Source organism: Peromyscus eremicus, chromosome 7 (assembly GCF_949786415.1).
Source record: "Peromyscus eremicus chromosome 7, PerEre_H2_v1, whole genome shotgun sequence".
NCBI classification, from domain to species: domain Eukaryota; kingdom Metazoa; phylum Chordata; class Mammalia; order Rodentia; family Cricetidae; genus Peromyscus; species Peromyscus eremicus.
In genome coordinates this window covers 101,186,211-101,211,778 of record NC_081422.1, presented here as the reverse complement: position 1 = coordinate 101,211,778, position 25,568 = coordinate 101,186,211, and the positions used below count along the sequence as shown (strand labels likewise).

Below are 25,568 nucleotides of genomic sequence, written 5' to 3'. Positions count from 1 at the left end.
TCATGGTATCCTCTATGCCCTCTTGTTCTTACGCTCTTTTCACCTATACTTACCTGGTAGGTCAGGTGGCCACTCTTAAGCATAGTTTCTTTGCCACATAGTCAAGGCCCTCTGTAATAAAACCCTTAACTTCCCTTCCCTTAGCATCACATTTCCCTTCCTTTACACTTCAACTCATGTTCTTGATTCTCACGGGAATATCGTCCTATTATTAACTTATATGTTCCAGGCTAAGATTAAGAGTGATATTCTAGTCCAAAGGCTGAAGCCAGATGAAAATAGTACATGACAAAAGGAAATATTTAATCACTATAAACTCCTATTATCTGGTAAAATAATAAAATTATGCTCTAAATCCTACAAAGTGATCATAATCTGTGTTGTTATCCAAAGATGCCCAGAGTACTAAAATTACTTTTTGTGCTAGAAAAAAAATCTTAAAGAACAACAAGTCTTAAGAGAGAAGAATTATCAATGACCCACATCCTTTGCTATCTCACTTTCTAAAAGACATTTCTCTGAAACTGGTTTTCTGTGGAGTTTACTCCATTTTCTTTTTCCTTTAAAGCCCCATCTTATCTAAGAGCAAGTTGTCTTCAAGAAGTTTGCCTACAGGCAGACAGCCGATGCTAGGCTATGCCACTGTTAGTCTTTTAATTCTGCAATGCCTTGTTTCCTCACTGCAGTATTATAGTTACTACTGTCCAGTACCTGTCCTCTGCACTGCACAAGAATTTCACAGACACAGACTTTGACTTCAAGGTAGGAGCTCCTAAAACTCATCACTGTCACAGTAACCCTAGAAAGCTAAATTCTACGCTCTCCCCTTTTTGCTTTATTAATATATTCATAGTACTATAGATTCCTAGGCTGATGGTTATTGTATTTGAGCTGAGAGCCTCCCTGGTAGAAATATTGGGAAGCAGGCATCTATAAAGATGCCTATTGTTGGCTTCAGAAAGAATCCAGGGAGCAAAAATGGGGAAAGACCTATTTCTAAAGATAGTTAAAAGGAAATTTTTTTCTTATAAGAAAATAATTTAAGATTGTCTAATGGACTCTGTGCTACACATGTATTTAATTACTTTCCCTGCAAGGTTAAGGACTTAGGCAACCATGAGGTTCTTTTTCTGTCTCTCTAGGTGTGGAATTCTTATTTTAGCCTGGCAGTTCTGTTCATAAACCAGCCAAGCCTTCAGCTAGAAATCATTACTTCAGCCAAGAGGAAGAAGATTCTAGATAAGTAAGACAGATGTCTTCTGTTCATCTCTCTGCTACTTGTCCAGATGGAACTATTTTTCTATGACAGACTCTTTCAGAAGTTCAGAAGTTTCTCACATGGGTGGTTTCCCAAGGAGCCAAGTATGAAAGTTCAGTCATTAACCAAATGGCTTAGAATTTTGAGAGCATTAGAAATAACAGTGCTGATGTTCTGACCTCATTCGATTTCCAGGTCTGCCTCCCTCCACTAACAGTTGGCTTCTGTGTTACTATTTTCAGGTACGGGGATATGCGTGTGATGATGGCGTATGAACTGTTCAGCATGTGGCAGAATCTGGGTAAGTCTTTTCTACTGATTCTTCCTTTCATATACTGCATAGGTAAGTAAAAAGTACAATAACTAATAATTCTCCAAAGTTTTCTGAATATCAGTTCAGACCCCAGAGATCCTCACATATCTTTAACATAGCACCTCAGATGAATAATGTAGTGTAGCATATGTATATAAAGCCCTCCTTGGCAGGGAGAGTTTGGCTAAGAGATCCTACTATGACATATGCATTCCATTTTGGGAACAGAAGTTAAAAGAGTAAAAGGAAGACTCAATAGTTTTTTCCAGTTTGGGAATCCATGCTGTAAGAGCCTCTACACTACTCATGTCCCTGTCTACATGTTACAGGCTTAGAAGTGTCAATCATGGAGACAGCATGAAAAAAGGACAGGTATTGATTTTAATAAAGATCGAAATAAATTTTGGATCATGAGTACTTATGTGTCCAGATCATGTATCTGATACCACTTACTTGAAAGATCATGAAAGATGAAAGTTAGAGCCTTTGGATGAGATTGACTTTGGCTTTTTCTTTGAACACTTCTAATAGATACTACTTTGAATCTAAAATTGTCAGATCAGTGTTTCTGGTAGAGTCTTGCAGTTGCCTAGATGAGTAGCTGGGCCACCCAGAATTCTGGAGGGATATGAATCTTCTGTCAGGAAGATTTTAAAATACTAGTTATATGGGGGCTGGAGAGATGGCTCAGTGGTTAGTTAAGAGCACTGGCTGCTCTTCCAGTAGGTCCTGAGTTCAATTCCTAGCAACCACATGGTGCCCTCTTCTAGCGTGCAGGTGGAACACTGTATACTGTATACATAATAAATATTTTTTAATTAGTTATATTTTCAATGAAATGTGATTTAAGCTAAGCTTGTGCCTCTTAAGCCATAGGAATGATGATCATAGAATCTTAAAGTCACTTATGAACCCTCCTCACCCTGATCTAGAGATGAAAAGTAGGTGTAGGGGGCACTGGTGAGATGGCTCAGCAGTTAAAAGTACTGGCTACTCTTCTAGAGGACCTGGGTTCAATTCCCAGCACCCTCATGGTGACTCACAATCATCTGTAACTTCATTTCCAGGGGATCTGATGCCCTCTTCTGGTCTCTGCAGGCACTAAGCATGTACATGGTACACTTAACATACATACATGCAGGCAAAGCACTCATGCATATAAAATAATATATTTAAGACAACAATAGGACTCTTCATCCCTCAGTAGGCATGTGTTTCCAAACAGGCCTTTTAGCTTTATCACTCTTACTACCTTCCCACAACAGAATTTGCATATATTTTTCAACATTGAACTTGACTTTGAAATTCCTAGGAACACAAGAGACTGACAACTATACCAGGTACCAAGATCAGAGTATGCAGAGTGAGCCTTGGAGCTAACATTTGCTTCTTAGACAGGTTTCCAAAATAAAAGAAACAAAAGAGGTATTAGCCTGGGTTCAGTCCCCAATACTGCCAATTTTTTTTAGATAATAGATTTGTCTTGTAAAGCCATTCATTGCTTTTGAAGGAAGTAACATTCTCTGTCTGGTGCCCCCCAAACTAGCAGGGGGGCTAGTTACTTGACTGTAGCAGTTACTACACAAGCAAAGAGTCCCCCTCTTGTAGTCTCTGGAGTACTGAAAACAGAGATCTGAAGTTGGTTCTTTCTCTTGCACCATTGCAAAGAAAAGTCCTCAGAACTGACCCTGGCTTCTAGGAATACTCCCTAGAGAACAGACCAACCAGAGGAAAAGCTGTAACACTCACTTCACTTCCCATAGGAAGGCCTTATAAAGGAAGTTGGAGAGTGAGTGAATCTGATCAGAGTGGATGTATTCCTATCATAAGAATACAATGTGAAGAACGGGTGGGAGGGTACAAAAAGAGTCTAGGTCTTCAAGCAAGCCTATTAGGGTGAAGCTATGCAGTAAGCTCTTAGCTCAGGTAGAGGGTTTGTTTGTTTTTTATTAGCATACATGAGTGTGGGCGTTTAAGGGGTCCATGGACTTCAGGCATTTAGTAGCTTAAGCCTTGAACTGGACTTTGTGATCATTGAAATGCCTTCTAGAAGTAGAATTGTCAGGGAGGTCCATTGTGTTTAAGCAGAAACATACAGATTTTCCTTACTAAACAGAAGCTGTAGATAGATGTTTGAAACTCTTAGCACATTACTCATCTGTAGAAAGCGAGCTATTTCCTTGCTCTGAAGATTTTCAGGTAGTTAAAACTTACAGGAAATTTTTTTAAAAGAAATTTTGTGCCCTTTGAACATGTGTTTCAAATTGACTAGGTTAGTCAATTGAAAACCCTAAAAAGATGAGGGAGTGAACTGAAGGGATGGATCAGCACTTAAGAGCACTGACTGCTCTTCCAGAGGACCCAGGTTTGACTCCAGTCACCAACATGGTGGTTCACAACCATCTCTAACTCCATTTCCAGGGGATCAGATGCCCTTTTCTGGCACCTGATAGCAGGTGGTACCATCTGGTATCAGGCATCCACATGGTGCACAGACATACATTCAGGCAAAAACTCATATACATAAAATAAAATGATAAATGTTTTTAAAGAATTTTTAAAAATAATAAAAAGATAAAAAACAGAGGGAGTATCTCAAAAACCATAGACTAAATCATCTTTTAGCCTTAGAAGCTTCTAATATAAATAAGCAGTTGAAGGTAGAGTGTGTTGGTTTGGCTTTCTCAATGCTGAGAAATTCAGATCTATCTCAGGACCTCACACATGCTAGGCAAACACTGTACCACCACTGATTCCCAGGCTCACTCTAAATTGTAACATGTCCTGGCCTCTCTTGTGAATCTTCTATGTAAGGAACAAAGCTGGAATGAACTAATATTTGTTGGGTTTTATTGTTCAGGTGAACATAAGATCCACTTTATTCCGGGAATGATCGGTCCTTTTCTGGGTGTGACACTGGTCCCACAGCCAGAAGTGCGGAATATCATGATTCCTATCTTTCATGACATGATGGACTGGGAACAGAGGAAAAATGGCAACTTCAAGCAGGTAAAATTATAACTTCACTCTTTGGTGTGCTCTCCTCTGAAATGAACCTATTTGCATCAGACAGGTAGTCTAGATCGGTTGGCATGGTTCTAATAGAGAAGTTAAGCATCTTAAATCCTGCTTTAGAGTTTGTGTATGGCTTGCTAGGCAAAATTAATATGCAAATTTTTTCAAGTTAGAGACCAGATCCTAGCAGTCAGGAAAATGAGGCAGGAGAATTGCCATGAGTTTGAGGGCAGCCTAAGCTACAGAGCAAGTAAAGCCTGGACTACATAGCAATACCTTGTTTCAAAGACAAATAAGCAATCAAAAGAATTAGAGGAAAGGGATAACATGGTAAGAACTTTCTTATGAAGAAAAGAATAACAGAGACTGAATGCTCCTAGTTTCGGTAAGAAGAGGGTCCTGGGAGCATGCTGTCCTTCCTCTACAGTATGGCCCAGGAATTTCTAAGACTGGAGCCAGACCAGACAACTTCTCACAGCCTCCATAAGTTTCTGGCCAGTGTCAACAGTAATCTCTAGTTTGATCATAGAGAAAGCAAGCATATAGGACAGTTGTTTTAGGAGTTGATTAGATATTACATGGATAAGTATCTCCTTTTGGCAACCTGCTGGTGGGTGAGCTGTCCCATCATGAGAATGGCCTGGTTAAAGTAAAAGTTCAGCTACCAGCACAGGGAACATTCCTGTATGAGTACATGGAAGTACAGCTTTAGTACCTTATTAAACAAATACTGTTTTTTAAGTTCTGTCATAAACCCTGTTTTTATGATTTTTGCTTTCAGGACAGGAATTATCATACAAAAATAGAGAAAACCGGCATAGGTGGTAAGCACCAATGAAGGAGAGACGGATGAAGGAGTAAAGGGAACTGGATCAGCCTTTGACAGCCTAATAGAGAGCAATTTCCTGACCCTATTAGGATGGGCTGTTGGTTAGAGGTGGGGGTCTCTTGGACAGTAAACATCCATATGTACAAGTTACCCCAGATAGGTGTAGGTAAGAAGAAATAGAGGAGAAAGCAAGTTTATGAAAAATTTTTGGATCATTTGTTTGTGCAGTGGCAGAAGTTATCATTGAAAATTGAGCATGCCAATTTTGGCCATTTGAACTGTGCTGAGGAGGCCAGAGCGAGCTTTAATAAAGTGGAGTCTGTGGAGGAAGAGGAAAAGGTTTGAAAAAATGAACTCTGCTGGAGGGAGTTTCTGTAAGCTCCAAGTGGGAGCTGAGAGGCAGGAATGACAAGGTCACAGAGACACAGAAGGGCTTAAGGAAGCTATGGGACTTAGCAGGCAGCTCCTAGGGGAAGGAGGCCAGAAAACAGGGAGGATTCCAATAGAGGGAGAAGAGCAAGTGTCATAATAAATAGAGTTGCCCACATGGTGTATCAGATTCCAGGAGTCAGAGAGGATATTTACCAAGTAGGTGAGGAGAGGTGGATGGTTAGAGCAGATGGAGGGAAGAAGCAGCTGAAGAATTTAGAACCAAATATGATGGATAGCAGAAGCCAGCAGAAACAAATGATCTGTACACACCTTAAGAGTCAAATCAGCAACTTAAGTCATTTTGAAATGTTAAGACATTTCATGGGTACTACAGGGTGAAGGGGGAACCACTGCTGAGTTGATAAGTCAGAGATCCTGAACCAAGAAGTAGGTTCCATTGTTTGATCATTCTTCTAACTGCAAGTATGGAAGTATTAAAGTGAGAAGTGGGGAACAGAAGATTCTTTATTAAGAGATCAGAGATGGGAGGCTTATGTCCCCTGAGGCTTTGGAGAGAGAGTGGGTACTGAGCCTGGGTTATATATTTGGTGGGGTTTTGTACTTGAATGATAAGGGGAGTAATGTTTGGCTATAAAAGAGTTTAGTGTCCCATACCTGGGGATCTACCTGAGAGGCTGGTAAGGGAAAGGGTATGTCAGATCATGTGGTTTGGAGGAAAAGGAGGAGGGGAATGACTGGCGAGCCTGGGGTCAAGCAGATGAGGGGAGCAAAAGAAATAGAGGTTCCCACTTTGGCTAGGAGGTCCTTTCCCATCAAGGGGATGGGACAGGTTGATACCATTAGGAAGGAATGGCTAAGGAGGATACCCTTAAAGATACAGCCAAGAGGTGGGGTTTGGTGAGCCTGGTAAGACTGTCCTCCCTACCCCAACAATAGAGGAACAAGAAGGAGAGGTGGGACCCCAGAACTTTGTCAGGACCAAAGAAGTGGGCCCGGTGTCCAGAGGAAGGAGATGGATCACCCTGATATTGTGATAACTACCTGAGGCTCCTTGTCAGAGATGGTGGTGGTCAGGCCAAGAGAGCCTGGGCCCCCAGAGTCATTCATGGCCAGATCAAGGAGGTAGGTTGAAGGGCAATCTGGGCTTGCTGTTCTCATGCCACGAGGCCCATGGGGGCAGTGCCCTTCTTGATAGCACCTTGGACATGGTTCGGGTGGTATAAAGGTTCAGACAGGCCTGGGCCCAGTGACCCTCCTGACTGCATTTGAAACAGGGATGTGGAGGTTCTCAGGCTTTCGGAGGCCAGAGAGCCTCAGCAGTTGCTATGGCTGGTCAAAAGGCCTTCACTAGCTCCAGGTATTTTTGGTTTGGTGCTTTTTATCTCTCCCATGGTACACCTTAAAAGGCACAGTTAAGACTTTGGCCTGTGGAGTCAAGGGTCCTCTCTAGATGTTTAAACTTGTCCCTAATATCAGGGGAACTTTGGGAAAAGTAAGTCATAAGGAGTTGCTTCCCATCTGGGGTCTCAGGATCCAGATTGGTGTATTGTAAGAGGGCCTTTGTAAGGCAGTCTAGAAATTGAAGTGGGTTTTTGTGTTTGTCCTATATTATCTCTTGAATTTTTTTTTATAATTTGCTGCCTTAAGGGTAGCCTTATGGAGACCAGTCATGAGGCAAGTTAAAAATCTATTCCTAGCTAGGATATCCCCTGGAGTATTGTAAGTCCATTCAGGTTCCTGGTCGGGGACTGCCCTAACCACAACTGGGTGGGTGTCATCAATTTGGTGGATTTCACCTGCATGGGCCCTAGCCTGATCCCAGACTAGCCTACACTCCTCTGGGAGAAGATTGTTAGCGAGAATCATATAAACATCATTGTTGTTTGTTTTTGCTGTTTTGAGGGACCTGCCACCCAGCTCCCATATAAATCATACACAGAAGCTTATTCTTAATTATGAATGCCCAGCCTTAGCTTGGCTTTTTTCCAGCCAGCTTTTCATAACTTTAAATTAACCCATAGGTCTTCTGCCTCTGGGCTTTTACCTTTCTCTATTTCTGTGTACCTTTCTTTCTTACTCTGTTGCTGGTTGTGTAGCTGGGTGGCTGGCCCCTGATGTCCTCCTCCTCCTCTCACTCCTAGATCTCTCCTCTCCCAGATTTCTCCTTCTGTTAATTCTTTCTGTCTGCCAACCCCACCCATCTTTTCTCCTGCCTTGCTATTGGCCATCAGCTCTTTATTAGACCATCAGGTGTTTTAGACAGGCACAGTAACACAGCTTCACAGAGTTAAACAAATGCAACATAAACAAAAGTAACACACCTTAAAATAATATTCCTTAACACATCATGGAAAGTAAGGTTATATAGGATTGGGTAATGTATTGGATACCCAGTTGGTTAACATAGAGCAAGGCCTCATACATGATAGTTGAGTACTACTTTAACACCACATACTCAGCCTTGACTGGGTGGGCAGCCTGTCACTGAGGAGAAAGGGGAACCAGAGAGGCTAGAAAGAAAGAGAAGGGACTGCTGCTGGTTGAGGCTGATAAGGAGAGGTTTGCTAGTGTGATAGGAAATAATGGAGGAATCATCTGGTTTGGGCTTCATAGCTTGGAGGAGTTGTTTCCTCTTTGGTTGGTTTATCCCAAAATGGCATCAAACCATATGGTTCCTTCAAGATTACCTAAGTACAGATTTTTAACTATCAGCCACAGTGTTACAGATTTTTCAGATTTGTAACCTTATCCAATATGATAACAGATCTTGGGGTAAGATTTATACCTTAGCAAAAGTTTTAGAGAGTTAGAACAAAACCAAAATCATATGAGATGAGTAGCAGTAGTCCCCATTGAGACTACACCCTACACATAGACTTTTATTTTTAAAAAAGGGAATGGTTGACTATATTGTTTTGTAATTTCCAATTTTAGTGACTTGTCTCTTACTGTTCCTCTACACTCCACTGTACCTTTAGAGTCCTTTCACTATAGTGTATTTAGTCAAGTTCTTAAGAACTTGGGTTCATTTCAAATTTTTGTTGTTAAAATTGTCAAAACCATCCATTCCTATATTCCTTGTGTGAGTATATGTGAATGCATGTCATGTGGGTGCACATACATGTGGAAGCCAGAGGTCAGCTTCAAATGTGATTCCTCAGGAGCCATATACCTTGGTTGGTTGGTTGGTTGGTTGGTTGGTTGGTTGGTTGGTTGGAGATAGAGTAAGAAATCTCATTGGTCTAGAGCTCACTGAATAGTCTAAGCTGGCCAGCGATCAAGTCTTAGTGATTACAACTGTTTTCCAGCACACCCAGCTTCTTTATATAGTTCTGGGGTGGATCTCAGGACATCCCGCTCGCACAGCAAACACCTTACCACTTTACTCCTCCTCCGCTGTTTTCTTAGGTAGACTTCTCAGCCTGTAATCACTGTGTCAGGGTGGCTTAGTTTGCTTTCTGTTGCTGCACTAAAGATCGTTGATCAAAACCATCTTGGAAAGAGTGGTTTTGGTTTACATGCTCTGATCATAGTCCATCACTGGAGGAAGCCAAGGTAGGAACTCAGTGAAGCAAGGTGAGAACCTGGAGGCAAGAACTGAATCGGAGATCATGGAGGAGTGCTATTTACTGGCTTTCTCTCCAGGACTTGCTCAGTTTTCTTTCTTATACAACCTAGGACACTACCTATAGTGAGATTTCCCACATCAGTCTTAATCAGGAAAATGCCCCCAAAGATTTGCCTACAGGCCAGTCTAATAGAGTAATTTTCTCAGTTGAGGTCCCCCTTCCCAGATAATCCTAGCTGATGTCAAATTGACAGAAATCTAACCAGCACAAAGAGTAAAAACAATTAAGTTTTTATAGCACTATTTCTTGAAACTTGGCTTTGTGTTGAGATCTCAAATCTCAGACTACTGTTTCTGTGTGAGCTGTATCTGAACACTTACCATGCTGAACTCTGGTCGCTGTTGCCTCTGTCTCCCTTACTAAATGATGGGTCCCCAGGAACCAGAATGATTGTGCATTTTATTTCTCAGAGCTCACTGTGGTACTTGGCACATAGTGGGTTGTGAGGATAACAATCAAAACTAATATTATTGAGCATTTCCCAAAAGCCAGGGCATAGTGACACTATAAAGGAATGTTACCATGACAACTGTTTCACAAATAAGGATATTTAAATTTAGAAAGGTGTATATCCAGAACTCTATATCTAGTTATAGCACAGGATAAATGTCGAATGGATAGCAAGGTGTCCTTATGAGTTCTGCAGAGATAATAATGTCCCCACATCCTTCCATCATTAGTTTTTTGCCTGATACAGAAGTTTTAACAGTTGAATATGCATCTAAGGCTTTTTATAACAGTCTGTGGACTTTCACCACCACCCAGAGTTTCTAGTCCATCAGATTTAGAGAGGCCTAAATACTGGATTTTTAACAAGATCTGTGGTGAAACTAAGGCTGCTGACCCAGGGACCCATTCTGTGAACATTCTGGACCCCAGTGGACTACTGAAGCATATTTGCTCTGTTTGTACTCCCTGCTACTGCAGGTCCCCTCCCTACCTTTGCTCTGTTCTAGCCCACACTAGCTACCTCTGTCTGTGAAAAGAAATTCATTGTTAGTATCAGCCCATTTGCTTAAGGAGTTTTAGTCACCTCATTGAGTTAGCGTTAAACATGCTCTGGACTAGGACTGAGATATTTTGGCTTCTAGACCCACCAGACTATGTTTAGTTATAATTCAATCCTATAGTCTTCCAGTCAAGAAAAGAAGCTTGATTCTTTTTTTTTGCATGATTTGTCCTTGTTCTACTGAGGTTGACATTAGTTGAGTTTGAATGAGCTATATTTCCCTCAGAAACTTTTAGGATAACAGGCTTCACTTTTTGTACCCATAAAACCTAAAGCTCTTGAAGCCACTGCTTTGTCAGTGCCCTGTGACTGGATTCCTCAACTGTGAGGAACAGTACTACCTTGTTCCTATTCTACAGATCTGGAGATACAGTCTATGTATATAAATTCCTTTGAATGGATGTTTGTTTGTTTGCCTGCTTTTAAAGACAGGGTTTCTCTATGTAGCCCTGGCTATCCTAGAACTTGCTCTGTAGACCAGGCTGGACTGGAACTCTCCCAGAGATCTGCCTGCCTCTCTCTCCCAAGTGCTTGGACTAAACGTGTTCTTGAATGGATATTTTTTTTTTTTTTTTTTTTTAAAGATTGTATTTATTTGGTTTACAGCATGTATGACTGCAGGTCAGAAGAGGGCGCCAGATCTCGTTACAGATGGTTGTGAGCCACCATGTGGTTGCTGGGAATTGAACTCAGGACCTCTGGAAGAGCAGTCAGTGCTCTTAACCTCTGAGCCATCTCTCCAGCCCCTTGAATGGATATTTTAAACAAAGAAATATTTGAAGCCAGTAGAATGGCTCAGAGAGTCTAAAGGTACTCTTCACCAAGCCCAATGACTTGAGTTTGATCTCCAGTAGAAAGAGAGAACTGACTCTTTGTAGGTTCTCTGACCTCCACATGTAAACTTCCAGCACACATACAAAATAATAAATATAAAAAAACAGTTTTTTTAAGAAAGAAACAGCTGTGCCAGGTGGTAGTGGCACATGCCTTTAATCCCAGCACTCAGGAGGCAGAGGCAGGCAGATCTCTGTGAGTTCGAGGGCAGCCTGGGCTACAGAATGAGTTCCAGGACAGCCAGAGCTATACAGAGAAACCCTATCTCAAAACAACAACAACAGAAAAATAGCTGGGTGATTGTAGCACACACCTTTAATCCCAACACTCGGGAGGCAGAGGCAGGTGAATCTCTGTGAGTTTGAGACCAGCCTGGTCTACAGAGTAGATCTAGGAAGCCAGGGCTGTTGTACAGAGAAACCCTGTCTTTAAAAAAAAAGAAAAAGAAAGAAAGAAAGAAATGTTTGGGAGCATTGCAGAAGAGATGTTGGAAAGATTGTAAGAGCCAGTGGTCAGGGAAGACTGGGATGAACAGTTTCTTCTGGGGACTCTTAAGAGGGATGCATGGATTGCCCTGGGAAGAGGAAATATGAGATCACCTGGGTAAACTGGTGGCAGAGTGGGGAGAGTAGAGGGGTGGGTGGGGAATGGAAACATGAGGGATATGGATGGTTGAGTTGGGGGAGGGATGGAGAGGGGAGGAACAAAAGAGATATCTTGATAGAGGGGGGCCTTATGGGGTTAGGGAGAAACCTGATATCAGGGAAAATCTCAGGAATCCACAAGGAAGACCCCAGATAAGACTCCTAGCAATAGTGGAGAGGGTGCCAGAACTGACCTTCTCCTGTAATCAGATTGGTGACTACCCTAATTATCATCCTAGAACCTTCATCCAGTAACTGATGGAAGCAGATGCAGAGATCTGCAGCCAAACATTGAGCTGAGCTCCAGGAGTTCTATTGAAGAGAGGGAGGAAGGATTGTAGGAGCCAGGGGGGTCAAGAATCATAATGGGGAAACCCACGGAGACAGCTGACCTGAGCTCAAGGGAGCTTATGGACTCTAGACAGACAGCTAGGTAACCTACATGGGACTGACCTAGGCCCTCTGCATGTGAGAGTCAGTTGTATAACTTGGTGTCTGTTTGTGGGGCCCCTAGCAGGGACCAGAATCAGTCCCTGGTGCATGAGCTGGCTTTTTGGAACCTATTCCCTATGGTGGAATGCCTCACTCAGCCTTGATAGAGTGGGGAGGAGCTTAGTCCTACCTCACTTGATATACCATTAGTTATTAACTCTGATGGGAAGCCTTAGCCTTTCTGAGGAGTGAATGGGTGGGAGGGTAGAAAGGAGGTGGAGGGAGGGAACAGGAGGAGAGGATGGAGGAGAAAGTAGTTGGTGTGTAAAATAAATACATTTTCTTCTCAGCACAGGAGAAAAAAAAGAAACAATGTCTTCTGGGCATGACAGGACTGATACACTCATGAACTCACAGCATCAATGGTTGTCTTCATAAGACCTATACAAGATCAAGCCTGTCAGTTTACCAGCATGGAAGCAGGAGGGGCTTATGAGTCTCTCACTCCCTAGCTGAGGAACTATTGATGGTTGATGCCTGCTAGGAGGGGGAGAGTCTGTTTACTTTAAGAGTGTACCCTGGGGCTCTGGTGGGGTTGGGGGGCACATGCCCCTTTAATTCTAGTACTCAGAGGCAGAAGCAGGCAGGTCTCTGTGAGTTCAAGGTCACCTGGTCTACAGAGTGAGTTCTAGGATATTCAAGGCTACACAGAGAAGCCCTGTCTCCAAAAAAAAAAAAAAATGTAGTCTAGTAGGTCACCTGTGCTCCAGAGGAGGACCCCACACCCATGCACATATGAGCACCACAGATTGGATTCAGTGGGTTATCTAAGGGGGCACCTAAGGGATAGACTCAAAAGCTCTTAGAGGGCAGAGTGGGGAGGTGAATATGATCAAAATAAATTGTATGTGAATATGAAATTCACTGGGAATTAATAAAAATACTGTATTTTAAAAAGAGGAACATTTGATAAAGGCCTCTCTTTTAGATCTGAAACACATTTCCCTGAAGGAGTCCTTATCTTTAGCTCTTAGATAGGAAATGGTTATCTGAAATTTGCACACTTAAACCAGAATGAAAAGCCTTCCTAAGCAAGGGAGACAGGTTTGTTTATTTGTTTTTCCTTTTATTGCTAATAGACTTTTTTCTCACATACTATATAGTGATTACAGTTTCCCCTCCCATGCAGATCCACTCCATTTCTGTCTCATTAGAAAATAACATGCTCCTAAGGGATACAAATAAAATATGATGAAATAAACTATAATAAGGTAAAACAACAACTAATACATTAGAGTTGGACAAGACAAACAAGCAAAAGGAAAAAGCCCAAGAGACGGCAGAATAATCAGAGACCCACTTGTTTACACACTCAGAAGTCCTATGAAAACACTAAACTGGAACCTATAATATATATGCAGAGAACATGGTACAGACTAGTGCAGGCCCTGTGCATGCTGCCTCAGTCTCTGAGTTCATATGTGCATGGATCCTGTTGATTTAGAGAGCCTTGTTTTCTTGATGTCCTCCATCCCCCTCTGGCTCTTATCGAAGGCCACTGAGAATATACAGCAGATGACAGCTAATATTCAACAGGTTGACCCATCAGATGAATAACTCTCTGATGAGAAGCCCCACTAGGCAAAGACCTGTGGGGTTACTGGCTGTGGAAACTGGTTGTTTCTGTCTGTAATTTTCTCATGTGCCACCACAATTCCTCCCTAAAAAGAACAGCTGTGGGGTTCTTTCCACAGGCCTTTGGTAGTGTGTTTTACACTTTGGGGGCACAGTTATGTCTGTGAATTGACAGAAGAATGACTTCTTAACACTGTGTAATTTTGGTGAATAAAATACACTTTCTTAGCCAGGCTTTTATTTCATGGCTTCAAGACAAGTACAGACCTCAGAACAAATCCAAAATAGACTAGTTGCTCCTGGAGATGAATTGCTCAAGGACAATTTCCCAGGTGTCTGTGATGAAACTAAGGTCAGACATGAAACAACTTTAGTGCCAGTTTTTTGCTTGCAAAAGCCTGGCTGATAACATTAAAGATACAACTCCCTGTACAAATCCTCTCAGCAACTGACTTTCTGTACATACTCCTGAAGTCACTTTTATGATACAAGGCTCAAGGTTAAGCCAACTAACTGTTTATTGCTTAGGTCCTGAATTTTAATGTCATTCTCTGTGATGTGTCTCAGGCTATGTGCCTCCTGCCTGCACAGACAAGTGTTGCCATGGTTGCTCACCATGCCTGGTCAGAGCGATATTTCTAGCCTGAGAGAGGCTGTGTGTTGCCAGATTGGCTCTGTTTCTTATTGTTTACTCAAGAAATGCTATGTGATCCTGAATATGTAATTCATATATTGTCTAAAGTTTTCTGTTGAGGAGAGATTTGTTTTCAAGATGAATTAAAGAGAAAGTTACCATCAGAAAGCATGTTTTTCTTTTTTATTCCCCTCAGATAGAAAAAGTCTAGCCCTTGCCACATTCGTGGGGTTTTTTTTTGTTGTTGTTGTTGTTTTGTTTTGTTTTTTTTTTGCATGCCCTGGGCTTCTAGAGGCTGGCCCTCCAGGCAGCGATAGACTCTTATACTCTTCACATCTCCTTTTTGAAAAGTTCCCTGACCTCTGAAGGGAGGGATTTGATAGACATCCCATTTAGGGTTGAGTGTTCAAAGATCTTTCACTCTCTGTATAATGTCTGGCTGTGGATCTCTGTATTTATTCCTATCTTCTGCAGTATGGGAGCCCAGCTCCCATCTTTTGAAAGGTTCTTAGGTGGAGGAGAGAGGAATGAGGAAATATCAGATAGAAAGAGAGACCTAGCCTACAAGAAGAAAGACAGAAACACAGGATAGCTTCAGGAGGGCCCTGGATCAATACCCAACAGCCTTGTCCTTTATTGAAAAGGGCTTTTTCTAACATGCCAAGAGGAGGAGCAAAAGAGCCCCCCGCCTTGCAAGATCAAAGCACACCGTACAGCCAAGTGTAGACCCTTCCAAACACCTGGTAAACATACCCATGACCAAATCATCTCATTATGCAGCCCTGCTGGGTAAAGCAAGCTCAAGATTCTCTGACCATGAGTAATTTCTCACTAGGAAGCCTCTGTGGGCTCCCACACCGCGGGAGAAAGCTTCTCTGATGATGACTTAGCAAAGCACTGAGCTATGAGTATAACAGAGTGACATTAGGAGTCATTTTATCACTGCATTGTTTTGTTTGTTAGAACAGCAGGGTTTGGTTTTACTCTAGGTCCCTGGGCTATCTAGAAGACAAGGTTTTTTTTAATGCAGTAGATGAGATCCTGTCTTTGGTGAAATATACTTGCAACTATGATAAAATATATATATAAAAAAATAGTTTTCCATGATCCTTGAGTAGTCATGAGACTGGAGTTTTTTCTCTGAGTTCATTTGAGCTTATGAAGTCTCTGCTTCCTTATAGGTGGAGGCTGAGCTGATTGACAAGCTGGACAGCATGGTGTCAGAGGGGAAAGGTGATGAGAGCTACAGGGAACTCTTCAGCCTGCTGTAAGCTGCTCCTTTCCCAGGAGCCCCATGTTGGGAGAAGGCATGATGTGAGCTAGTGAAGGGTAGAGGTGAAGCCTGCACTGGGCAGGCTTCAGAGGTTGGGTACCAGGAGAGACCCCATTGATTCTGGTGGTAGCAGTAGTCACTTTCTATCAACATGAAAACAAGGGCTTGGGGATTTAGCTTAGTGGTACTGGGTTCAGTCCTCAACTCCTGGGGGGTAGTGGGTGTGGTACCTTAGCCTGGTAGTGGTGGCTTTAATCCCAGCACTTGAAAGGCAAAGATCCCTGTGAGTCTGAGTCCAGCCTGATCTACAGACCAAGTTCCAGGACAGCCAGGGCTATACACAGAAATCTTGTCTTGAAAAAAAACACACACACACACACACACACACACACACACACACACACGAAGAAGGGAGAGAGAGAGAGAGAGAGAGAGAGAGAGAGAGAGAGAGAGAGAGAGAGAGAGAGAGGGAGGGAGAGAGGGAGGGAGGGAGAGAAAAGCAAGCAAGCACGTTTAGGGATCATTATGGTTAACTGAAGATGAATGAATACATAAATAATAATTCAGCTCCTAGGTTTGCTATAAGAAGTCATGAAGTCATTGTATATCTTCATAACATTCCCTACATCCTGTTAGAAAAATAGCCCATAGGGATTTATTCAATTTAGGATTCAGTTCTGGCATTTCTGGGAGGTAAAATATGAGTTCTGAGTTCTCTTCTAGGAAACATTGCAGCTTGATAAACACTGCCCAGGTTCTTGAATAAACCACACAGCCTCTCTAGGCCATTTTCCTGTTTATGAAATGATCTGGCTGTACTGAATGATGCCAAAGTTCCCCCAGACCTATCATTTTAATAACTTCTTTTTTTAAGTTGATAAAGGCCCTCAGGCCTCATGAGACATTACTTAGTCTTACTTACTTAGATATTATTGCAGTGTATAAAATGTATTGATATTTTTATTTGTTAAGATTCTGAGTTATTCTATTTACATTAGCAGTTATTACAAAAGTACCATTGGGTGTATCAGATCCACAATATAGACCTAATCATAGAAAATAGTACTTTTATTGAAATATAATTGGTTTCATAACATAATTCCTGTGTGTACTTTATTAATCTAATATCAAAATGTCAAATTTAACAAAATTTATAGCTGTTGTCTACCAGTAATTCAGAAAATTTTAAACTCCAAAAATTGTGCAAGTTGACTTCCAGACTTGATGCTGACAACAGACTTGCAAGGGCTACAGTGTGGGGATTGTACTCCCCTTCTTAGACGTGCTGAGACTGGGCTCGAGGAAGTGCTGGCATGTCATCAGTTAGCTGGCCAGTAAAAGGCACCTCTGAAGGGAGAACCCTTCTTCCTGGTACACTATGGCTGGTTTGTTCTTTCATGAGTCATAAGAATTTTATTGGAAATTTATGATGAAATATATTCATCTTCCAATATATCTCTTTTAACAAAATGTTTCCAGTTGTGGAAGAAAGACATTGAATTCTCTTTGTTGGCTACTAACAAATGACTTTATTACAAAGGAAAAAGTATAAAAATAGCTCTCAATTAATAGTTACCTATCCAAATTGTGTTTGTAAATCCTTTTAAAATCAGTTTGAGACCTGATAGCTACTGATACCATGGAGCAACATTTCATAGTTTTAATTTGGAGGTGATGTTTGTAGGTTTTGGGGGGATAAAATGTGTATAGATTAATTCAGAAAAAAATTCAGTTAAAGGAATGAGGTAGTAATCAGCATTTTCCTGCTTGTGTGCTCATAGAACACCTCTTCCCAATGTCCAGGACAGTAAAACTCCATAGAACAGTTGGAAATAGTATAGTGTTCTAGTCCACACAAGTTAGAGGCTAAAGCCTATGGTCTTCTTCTCTCTCTTTAGCAGCATGATCACAGAAATTCTCACTTTCCATGAACCTTTGGCCCAGGTGTATGTTCTGTTCAGGGAGGCAGTGATCATAACGAAAAGCATAACAGCAATCAAGCTGTGAGTTTGAGTCCCCAGTGCTTGTTCTCAGTCCTGGGCCAGCCAACTCAAAATGACTCTTAGAAACTTAGAAAGCAAGAAGCATGCTCATAAGGAATCATAAATAGAGTTGTATGGAATGAGATCGAGACCTAAGCTCATTACTAGAGCAAGAAGAAATAATGCAGGTCATCACCTCCTGCAAGAAGCATATGGGATGTCAGCGTATCCTAAAGCCAGGTTTTTTGGATAAGCTAAAAGCTGCCTCAGAGTGACTGTCAGATTTTTTTTTAATGACCTGTACATTAAGTTTCTATCTTTGTCACATATGTTTTAGAAGTTTCCCTTGACTAAGGTGATGACAGAGTATAGCTCCTGAATTTGTTCTCTGTCCCTCATACTGGGCTCCTGAGACTTGTGGAAAACTTTGATGTATGAGAAGAGGTAGTTTTGTACATTTACTGAAAATGGCTCTGGACAATATTAACCAATTGGCAAAGCCAGACTTATTCCACCATGGGCTCTTAACTCATGTGTTCCTTAGATAATCCCTATAGCATATGCCTCTCTCACCTCCACCTCAATGGTATCCTTAGGAACATGCACTCTGAAATGGGAGATAGGTTCTTTTGTTGCTGCCCGTTCAGTAATATCCTTGTCTTTGTTTTCTGCTGCATGGAGTAGAACCCAGCTGTTTGGGCCCTACCCCAGGTAAGACTACAGTGTGGCAAGTCTCCTGTCTCCAGATGTATCACAGCCTCCACAGGTTCTTGGACCTCACTCTTGTCACCAGGAAAGGCTCATGAATTATGTTTGCTTCTTCTGCCAACAGCCTTCTGGAGAAGGTTGAACAAGAAACATGGCGTGAGACTGGCATTTCCTTTGTCACCTCAGTCACCCGCCTCATGGAACGCCTTCTTGACTACAGGTATTTTCTTAGTTTGAAACCTTTGAAGCCTCTCCCCTAGTAGAATATTCTCTTCTGAAAGGGTATTCACTTGACTTTAAAACTTAAGACCATACTGGGGACTGGAGTACTGACTGCTCTTGCACAAGACCTGCTTTCCAGCACCCACATGGCTACTCATGACTGGCTGTAACTCCAGGTCCAGGATATCCAGTGCCCCCTTCTGTCTTCCGTGAGTACCAGTCACACACATGATACATGTACATGCAGGCAGGCAAACACTCCAACACATAAAATAAAAATAAATGAACATTAAAACAACAACTGCCAGCCAGGTGGTACTGGTGCACCCCTTTAATCCCAGCACTCAAGAGGCAAAGGTAGGTGGATCTCTGTGAGTTCAAGGCCAGCCTGTTCTACAAAGCAAATTCCAGGACAGCTGGGGCTGTTATGCAGAGAAACCTTGTCTCAAAAAAATAAAACAAAAAGCAAAAAACCTGCCAGGCATAGTGTCACACATGCCTTTAGTCCCAACACTCAAGAGACAGAGACAGGTGAATCTCTGTGAATTTCAGGCCAGTCTGGTCTACACTGGAATTTCAGGCTAGGCAGGCCTATATAGTAAGACGTTGTCTTTAAAAATAAACAGGCCAGGTGGTGGTGGCATATGCCTTTAGTCCCAGCACTTGGGAGGCAGAGCCAGGCGGATCTCTGAGTTCAAGACCAGCCTGGTCTACAGAGCAAGATCCAGGACAGACACCAAAACTACACAGAGAAACCCTGTCTTGAAAAACCAAAAATAAATCAACAAACAAATGTGAGAACTATGCATGGTGGTGCACAGCTGTAATCACATCACTAGGAAGGCAGAGGCAGAACGATCATGAATTTGAAGCCATCCTGACCTGTATAGCGAGACCATGTTTAAAAAAACCAAAAACCACTGTGTCTTAATATCTGGTTCTGTTGGCTGTTGTTAGGGATCATCTGACCAGTAACAGAATACCTTTCTTCAGGTATAAGTTAGAGCTTCTTGGGATCCACCTAAGATTGAATATACTCAAAAGGCATCCCAGAGACATGCAGCCATATGGCCTTCCATCTAGAAAAGTCAGAGCTCAAAGGAATAGACATAACAAAAAGGAGAGAAAAACTGAGTCCAAAGCAAGTTCAGGAACAACTGTAGTTCCTTAATGAAGACCTTCCTCAGCCATATGGGAGATAAACGAGGAAATGTTACCTGGTACCAAAATATGACCAAGGACAATTTTTATTTGCTTCTCCAGGGACTGGGGACACCCTTTTTCTTATACCTATATTCTCTTGTTAAAACCTATTCCTGTCCACTAATCCTAGCCATGGGAACAGATTAGAGGAGATGTTTTGTGAATTTAGGGATCTCTGTTATGTTCAGCCTGAGAATTCCTGTGGAATTAGAATTGTTTCATGAAAGCCTGCCTTCCTAGTCCTGTCATGACTGCTGAATTGGTCTAAAAATAACAGTGAAACAACCACTGCAGCCTTAATTATGCTCTCTGTAGGACTCAAATAGTCGCTAAAGGTGTTTTCGGGAAGTAAAAAAAAATGAGAGATAGGATGAAAAAGGAACAAAACCAATCCCAAACCATAATGCTAGAAGATGTACAAACCCCTGGATCAATAAATGAGGATGCTCAGACTTCCTCCAGTTCCTTCTGAAGAAGAAAGCACTGCTGTTGAGAAGACTCAGATGTCAGTACACTGACTTGAATATGGGAATGGAATTCACAGCCCAGACATCCCCTCTTTCTGTAGCACAGTTGTGTTTGTGCAAACTTCTACCCATTTTTCTTGGGCCTTAAAAGGTCAAAGCTGGCCTTTGTCAGCCCTTTTTAAAAGCAAAAGGCTTCCTTTTTCATGTCAGGTCCCATGCCTCTCCTGTACCTGCCATCAGACAGAAAAGAGAAGTGGGTTAAAGCTCTATATCTTTCTCTTACTGCATTATTTACTGAAGGTTATTCATATTCACTACTATCTACCTGAAAGACCCAAAATCAGTGTCTTAGACTTAAAGGCCTTCTTTTAACTGGCTGATTTTCTTTCAGTCTTCTATAAACAAATGAAACTCATGGCCAGAACCAACTTCATTCTCCATTTCTTATCTCATTGTGGTATCTATAAACCAAGTACACAGCCTTTCACTTGTCTTCAATCATGAACTGGTCTGTGCCCTGTGTCCTTACAGTTCCCATTGCTTACATTCCACGTTCCAGCCTCCAAGTATTGTTCCTTGTGAACATGGAGAAAAACACCACGATTTTTGTGGTGGTTCTATCTACTAAAAAAAAAAAAAAAAAAAAAAAAAAACCTAACATGTTAATTGTATATGCAATGCATCTAATAACATTTGCATTCCTGAAGGGTTACTCTTGTAGTTGTCAATGAAGAAGTACATGTGAGAAGTTCTGTTGCCAAAGTTGATCCAAGTGCTAGCTGATTCAAAGGCTGTGCTCTAGATCCCCATCCATCTGTTTCTTCATTGATCTCTTCCCTTCAGGTTTTTTTGCTATGTCATTTCCTTAGAGTAGCTCCGCAGTCCAAAGCATCAGAGAGGCTTTCCCAAGCCAGGAGCTCACCTGACTTGCTGTGCATGCCTTGAGTATACCTCATTTGCCATCTCTCTGACTCAGTTTGACAGAAAAGAATCAACTCCTTGAAGGCAGGACCCTTGAGCTTTTCTTCTGGTACTCTGCTTATCCCTGACAGGTACACAATAAATAATGATGAATCAAATGAGCTTGCAGGAAAGTCTGTGCCAAAATCAAGAGAATTCTTTCCTTTACCCAAGAACTTAAACTGTTACTGACAGTATATGTGTGTATAATAAAAACTATATATACATGACATTTAGACATAAGTTATATATAAAATCTTAATGTTTCTTCTAGAAGTTGTGGTCCAACATGACTTGAACCTTTGGTGTGAGTCTTATTTTTAGACTTGCCAAACTAAGTCTTCTAAGAAGTACCTCTTCAGCTTTGACTTTATGTAATGTCCTTAACTTTATGTGAATTCTAGCATAGATTTATAGCTTATATTTCACATTTTCTCATAAAATGAAACTTGCCCTTTAAGAATAACTCTCTGCCTCCCTGGGGAACTTGGGAATTTGGCCTTCTGCCTTATAGACGCATCCTTCTGTACTAAGAAAATTGGTAAGTGCCACTTACTGCTCTGATGGTGCATCTGGGCTCTATACTCTGCAACCAGAACAAGGAGCTCAACAGAGATCTTTGAACCCCAGGATTGGCTGCAAAGCTGGCAGAGGGGGGAGGGTGTCTCACAATACAGTCCTCTTCTGTCAAAGTACTTCCTGTTAGAAGGCATACTCCTTTTAGAATTGACCATACTGATATTCCAGTAATACTGCTGTTTGATGTATTGTTCCAGGAGACATCACTCCATCTCATGGTCAGTCGTCTGTGCTCTCTCTTTCAGGGACTGCATGAAAGGAGAAGAAGCAGAGAACAAGAAGATTGGCTGCACTGTTAACCTAATGGTGAGAGGACACAGGCTCTTCCTCCTTCCCTCCTGAGGACACAGCCAGGCTTTGGGCTGGCTAGCTGGGGCTTAGAAATGACCTTCAAAAGGGGCAGACTCTTGCAGCTTACATATATTTCATTCTCTTACAGAACTTTTACAAATCTGAGATTAACAAAGAGGAAATGTATATCCGATACATCCATAAGCTTTGTGACATGCACTTACAGGCTGAAAACTACACAGGTGAGTCAGGGAAAGAGAAGAGCTGTGTTTTCATTAGGACAGACTTAGGGGCCTATACAGAGAAAGGCCCCAGGAGGATACCTGCCAGATCTCAGCAGTGTTGGGTCCCAAAGTATTCCTTCACCTCACTCCTGTCCTTCTGCCCCTTTGTAGTGTGGAAAAACCAGGTGAATTTTTTGTTCTTCATGCATGTCCTCTACTGTCTGGGGCTGTTCCATTCACCTTTGCTCCTATCCATGTCTCTGAGGACTCAAGAGTAACTTCCAAATTCTGGTGCACCCTGTTTAGAACATTTGAAGTTCTGTTGCTCCTCAGAAATATAACTTTTCTTAGGTCTTAGAACGCTGAAAGTAACTAAGACCATAGCAAAGGAATATCTCCTTCATTTTGAAACTTCTAGAACTCACTGGTAGATCTGGCTGTTCCTCTGCAACTGCACACCAGCTCCTATACCGAGCTTCCAGTACAGAGTTTGGACAGCATTCATCTTCTTGACAGGCCAGATGAGAGCCTCTTCATTATGTCTACAGTCTATGCAAAGACCCATCATGATCTGTTTACTGAGAGCAGCTCTGAAGGAAGGGGAAGGATGCATGCATGGATGTTCTGTGTGATTCCTTTGTACCATAGGTCCCTAAAGAACCATCTTTTCCACTGTGACCAGACCCTATTCTTATCCCTCAGGCTAAAGGACTTAAATTTGTCATCTAAGTGTGGAAATGTGAGCTATTCTTATTTGCAGATCTTAACTAGGAGTTTATGAATTAGTAAAAACAGAACCCCCTTCCTTACCCTTGTATCTAGATGTTAGAACATTGTGTATATCCTGCTTTTTCTGTTAGCATAACTTGGCAAGAAGAACGGGACAGGCTTGTTCTTGGTATGACTGGTCTGTCTATACTCAGGAAGCTAATACATGAGGATCATGAGTCTGAGGTAGGCCTAGGCTATGTGGTGAGACTGTCTTTAAAAATGAAAAGAGGGCCTGGAGAGATGGCTCAGCAGTTAAGCATGCTCACTGCTCTTCCAGAGTACATGGATTCAATTTGTAGCGCCTGTATGGCAGCTCACAACTGTCTGTAACTCTAGTGCAAGGGGATCCAACGTTCTTCTCTAGTCTCTGAGGCACTAGGGATGCACGTGGTGCACAGACATACATACATACAGGCAAGACACAATACACATTAAATAAATAAATATTTTTAAGAGAGATTATATGACATTGCATAACATGACTAAATTTACCATTCTTTATACCTACTAATCATGATCTTAACAACTCTGAAAGGATGGTGAAGGGAAAGAGTTTTATAAATTCCCTGTATTGAGCTGGAGAGATGTCTCAGTGGTTAAGAGCACTGCCTGATCTTCCAGAAGACCCAAGTTTGATTCCCGTCACTCACATGATAGCTTACAACCATTTGTAACTTCAGCGCCAGGGGCTCCAACACCCTCTTTGGCTTCTGCAGGCACTACATTGACCCGTCCCGCGGGCCAGGTTATTTGATGAGACCCGAGGAGGCACCTCCTGAAAGATCAATGGGGGCGAGAGAGAAAGGAGACCAGGCGCGTAAAGGAAGACAAAGTCAGTCTGAGTTGCGCCAAGGTCTTGTTTATTGCAAGGGGAGTCAGGCTTATATATGCTGGGAGCTAGGAGAAGTAGATAGGGGTATGGAAAGTTACTAGGAGGAAGTTAGGGTAAGGTAGGGCTCAGGAAAAGGTCTCTTTGTTCCAGGGCCTGATCAACGGACCATACAGCAAACCATTATGTTTCAGGGAGTCGATCAAAAGGTACATACTGTGGTCTTGTTGAAAAATGGTTGCTATTGAAACTGTTAACGGAAGGTTGGGTACACAGCTTTTTCCCATGAGAATCAGTTAGGCTACTTGGCTCCTGACACTACATACATGTGGTCCACAAACATACATGCAGACAAAGCATCTATACATGCTGGCCCTGAGGTCATAAGAGTGGGAGAGCTGGCCCTGCCACTTATCAGTTGCAGCACATGTGAGAGTGGCCCCTATGCCATGCCTGGGAAACACAGTAGATAGAGCTGGCCTGAGGACATGAAAGCAGGAGAGCTGGCCCCGCCCCTTGCTCATCCATGCAAGGGGTGAACTAGCCAGGGCAATGCAGGAGAGCTCACCCTGGTGGTGAGAATAAGGGAAAGCTGGTGAACTGACCAACCCTGCAACTACCTAGGCCCAGCACTAGGGTTATGAATTGGCCCACCGCAATATCACACCATCTGTAATCTGCTGGAGCACATGAAGGGACTGGTCCAACAGACCCAAAGCTGCAGGATATCTACAACACAGGGTAACAGCAGGATAACCAAAAGGAGTTCCAGTGAGGGCCCAGCATCAATAGTGTAGCAGAAACCAGAGGCCTCTAACCAGACCAATGACTCTTTTCGATGAACACTTGCAAGTAAAGATAAATGAGTAAAAGGGCTTACTGTGTGACTCACTGTGTCACACTATAGTTTCCATGACGAGATTGATTTTTTCTTTTTTTCTTTTTTTTTTTTTTTCCTCTTAAATTTTATTTTACAGCCAGGCGGCAGTGGCGCACGCCTTTAATCTCAGCACTCTGGAGGCAGAGCCAGGCGGATCTCTGTGAGTTCAAGGTCAGCCTGGTCTACAGAGCAAGATCCAGGACAGGCACCAAAACTACACAGAGAAACCGTGTCTCGAAAAACCAAAAAAAAAAAAAAAAAAAAAATTTACTTTATTTTGGAGGGAGAGGTTGCAAGGGCAGAGGATGGATACAAAGGGACAGAGAAATGAATGGGATGGAGATTCATGATGTGAAAGACACAAAGAATAAATTAAAAAAAGTTTAAAAAATCTATACACATAAAAATAAGTAATTAAAATATAAAAAATTAATTCCATGTATTATATAGACATTTGCTAAACTCAAGGACTGAGTTATGGATATTAACAGAGAAGTACTATACTTTGTATTTTGTAGCTCTAAGTGTTACATGAAAAAATAATATAGACAATT

The 25,568-nt window shown here is 42.0% G+C and overlaps 1 protein-coding gene across 4 annotated transcripts in view; it reads left to right on the top strand.

The window, feature by feature from the left end:
* Window positions 1–25,568, top strand: part of Dock3 (dedicator of cytokinesis 3) — a 350,576-nt gene that overhangs the window by 281,073 nt on the left and 43,935 nt on the right. For 3 of the 4 annotated variants that reach the window (XM_059268544.1, XM_059268542.1, XM_059268541.1), the window contains 9 exons: window positions 687–762; window positions 1,143–1,243; window positions 1,501–1,559; window positions 4,432–4,580; window positions 15,807–15,892; window positions 18,565–18,591; window positions 18,713–18,808; window positions 22,265–22,325; window positions 22,459–22,552. In XM_059268544.1, coding sequence (XP_059124527.1) covers window positions 687–762; window positions 1,143–1,243; window positions 1,501–1,559; window positions 4,432–4,580; window positions 15,807–15,892; window positions 18,565–18,591; window positions 18,713–18,808; window positions 22,265–22,325; window positions 22,459–22,552 — 749 coding nt within the window. The remainder of the gene's footprint in view (window positions 1–686; window positions 763–1,142; window positions 1,244–1,500; window positions 1,560–4,431; window positions 4,581–15,806; window positions 15,893–18,564; window positions 18,592–18,712; window positions 18,809–22,264; window positions 22,326–22,458; window positions 22,553–25,568) is intronic. The other variant, XM_059268543.1, reaches the window with a different exon arrangement.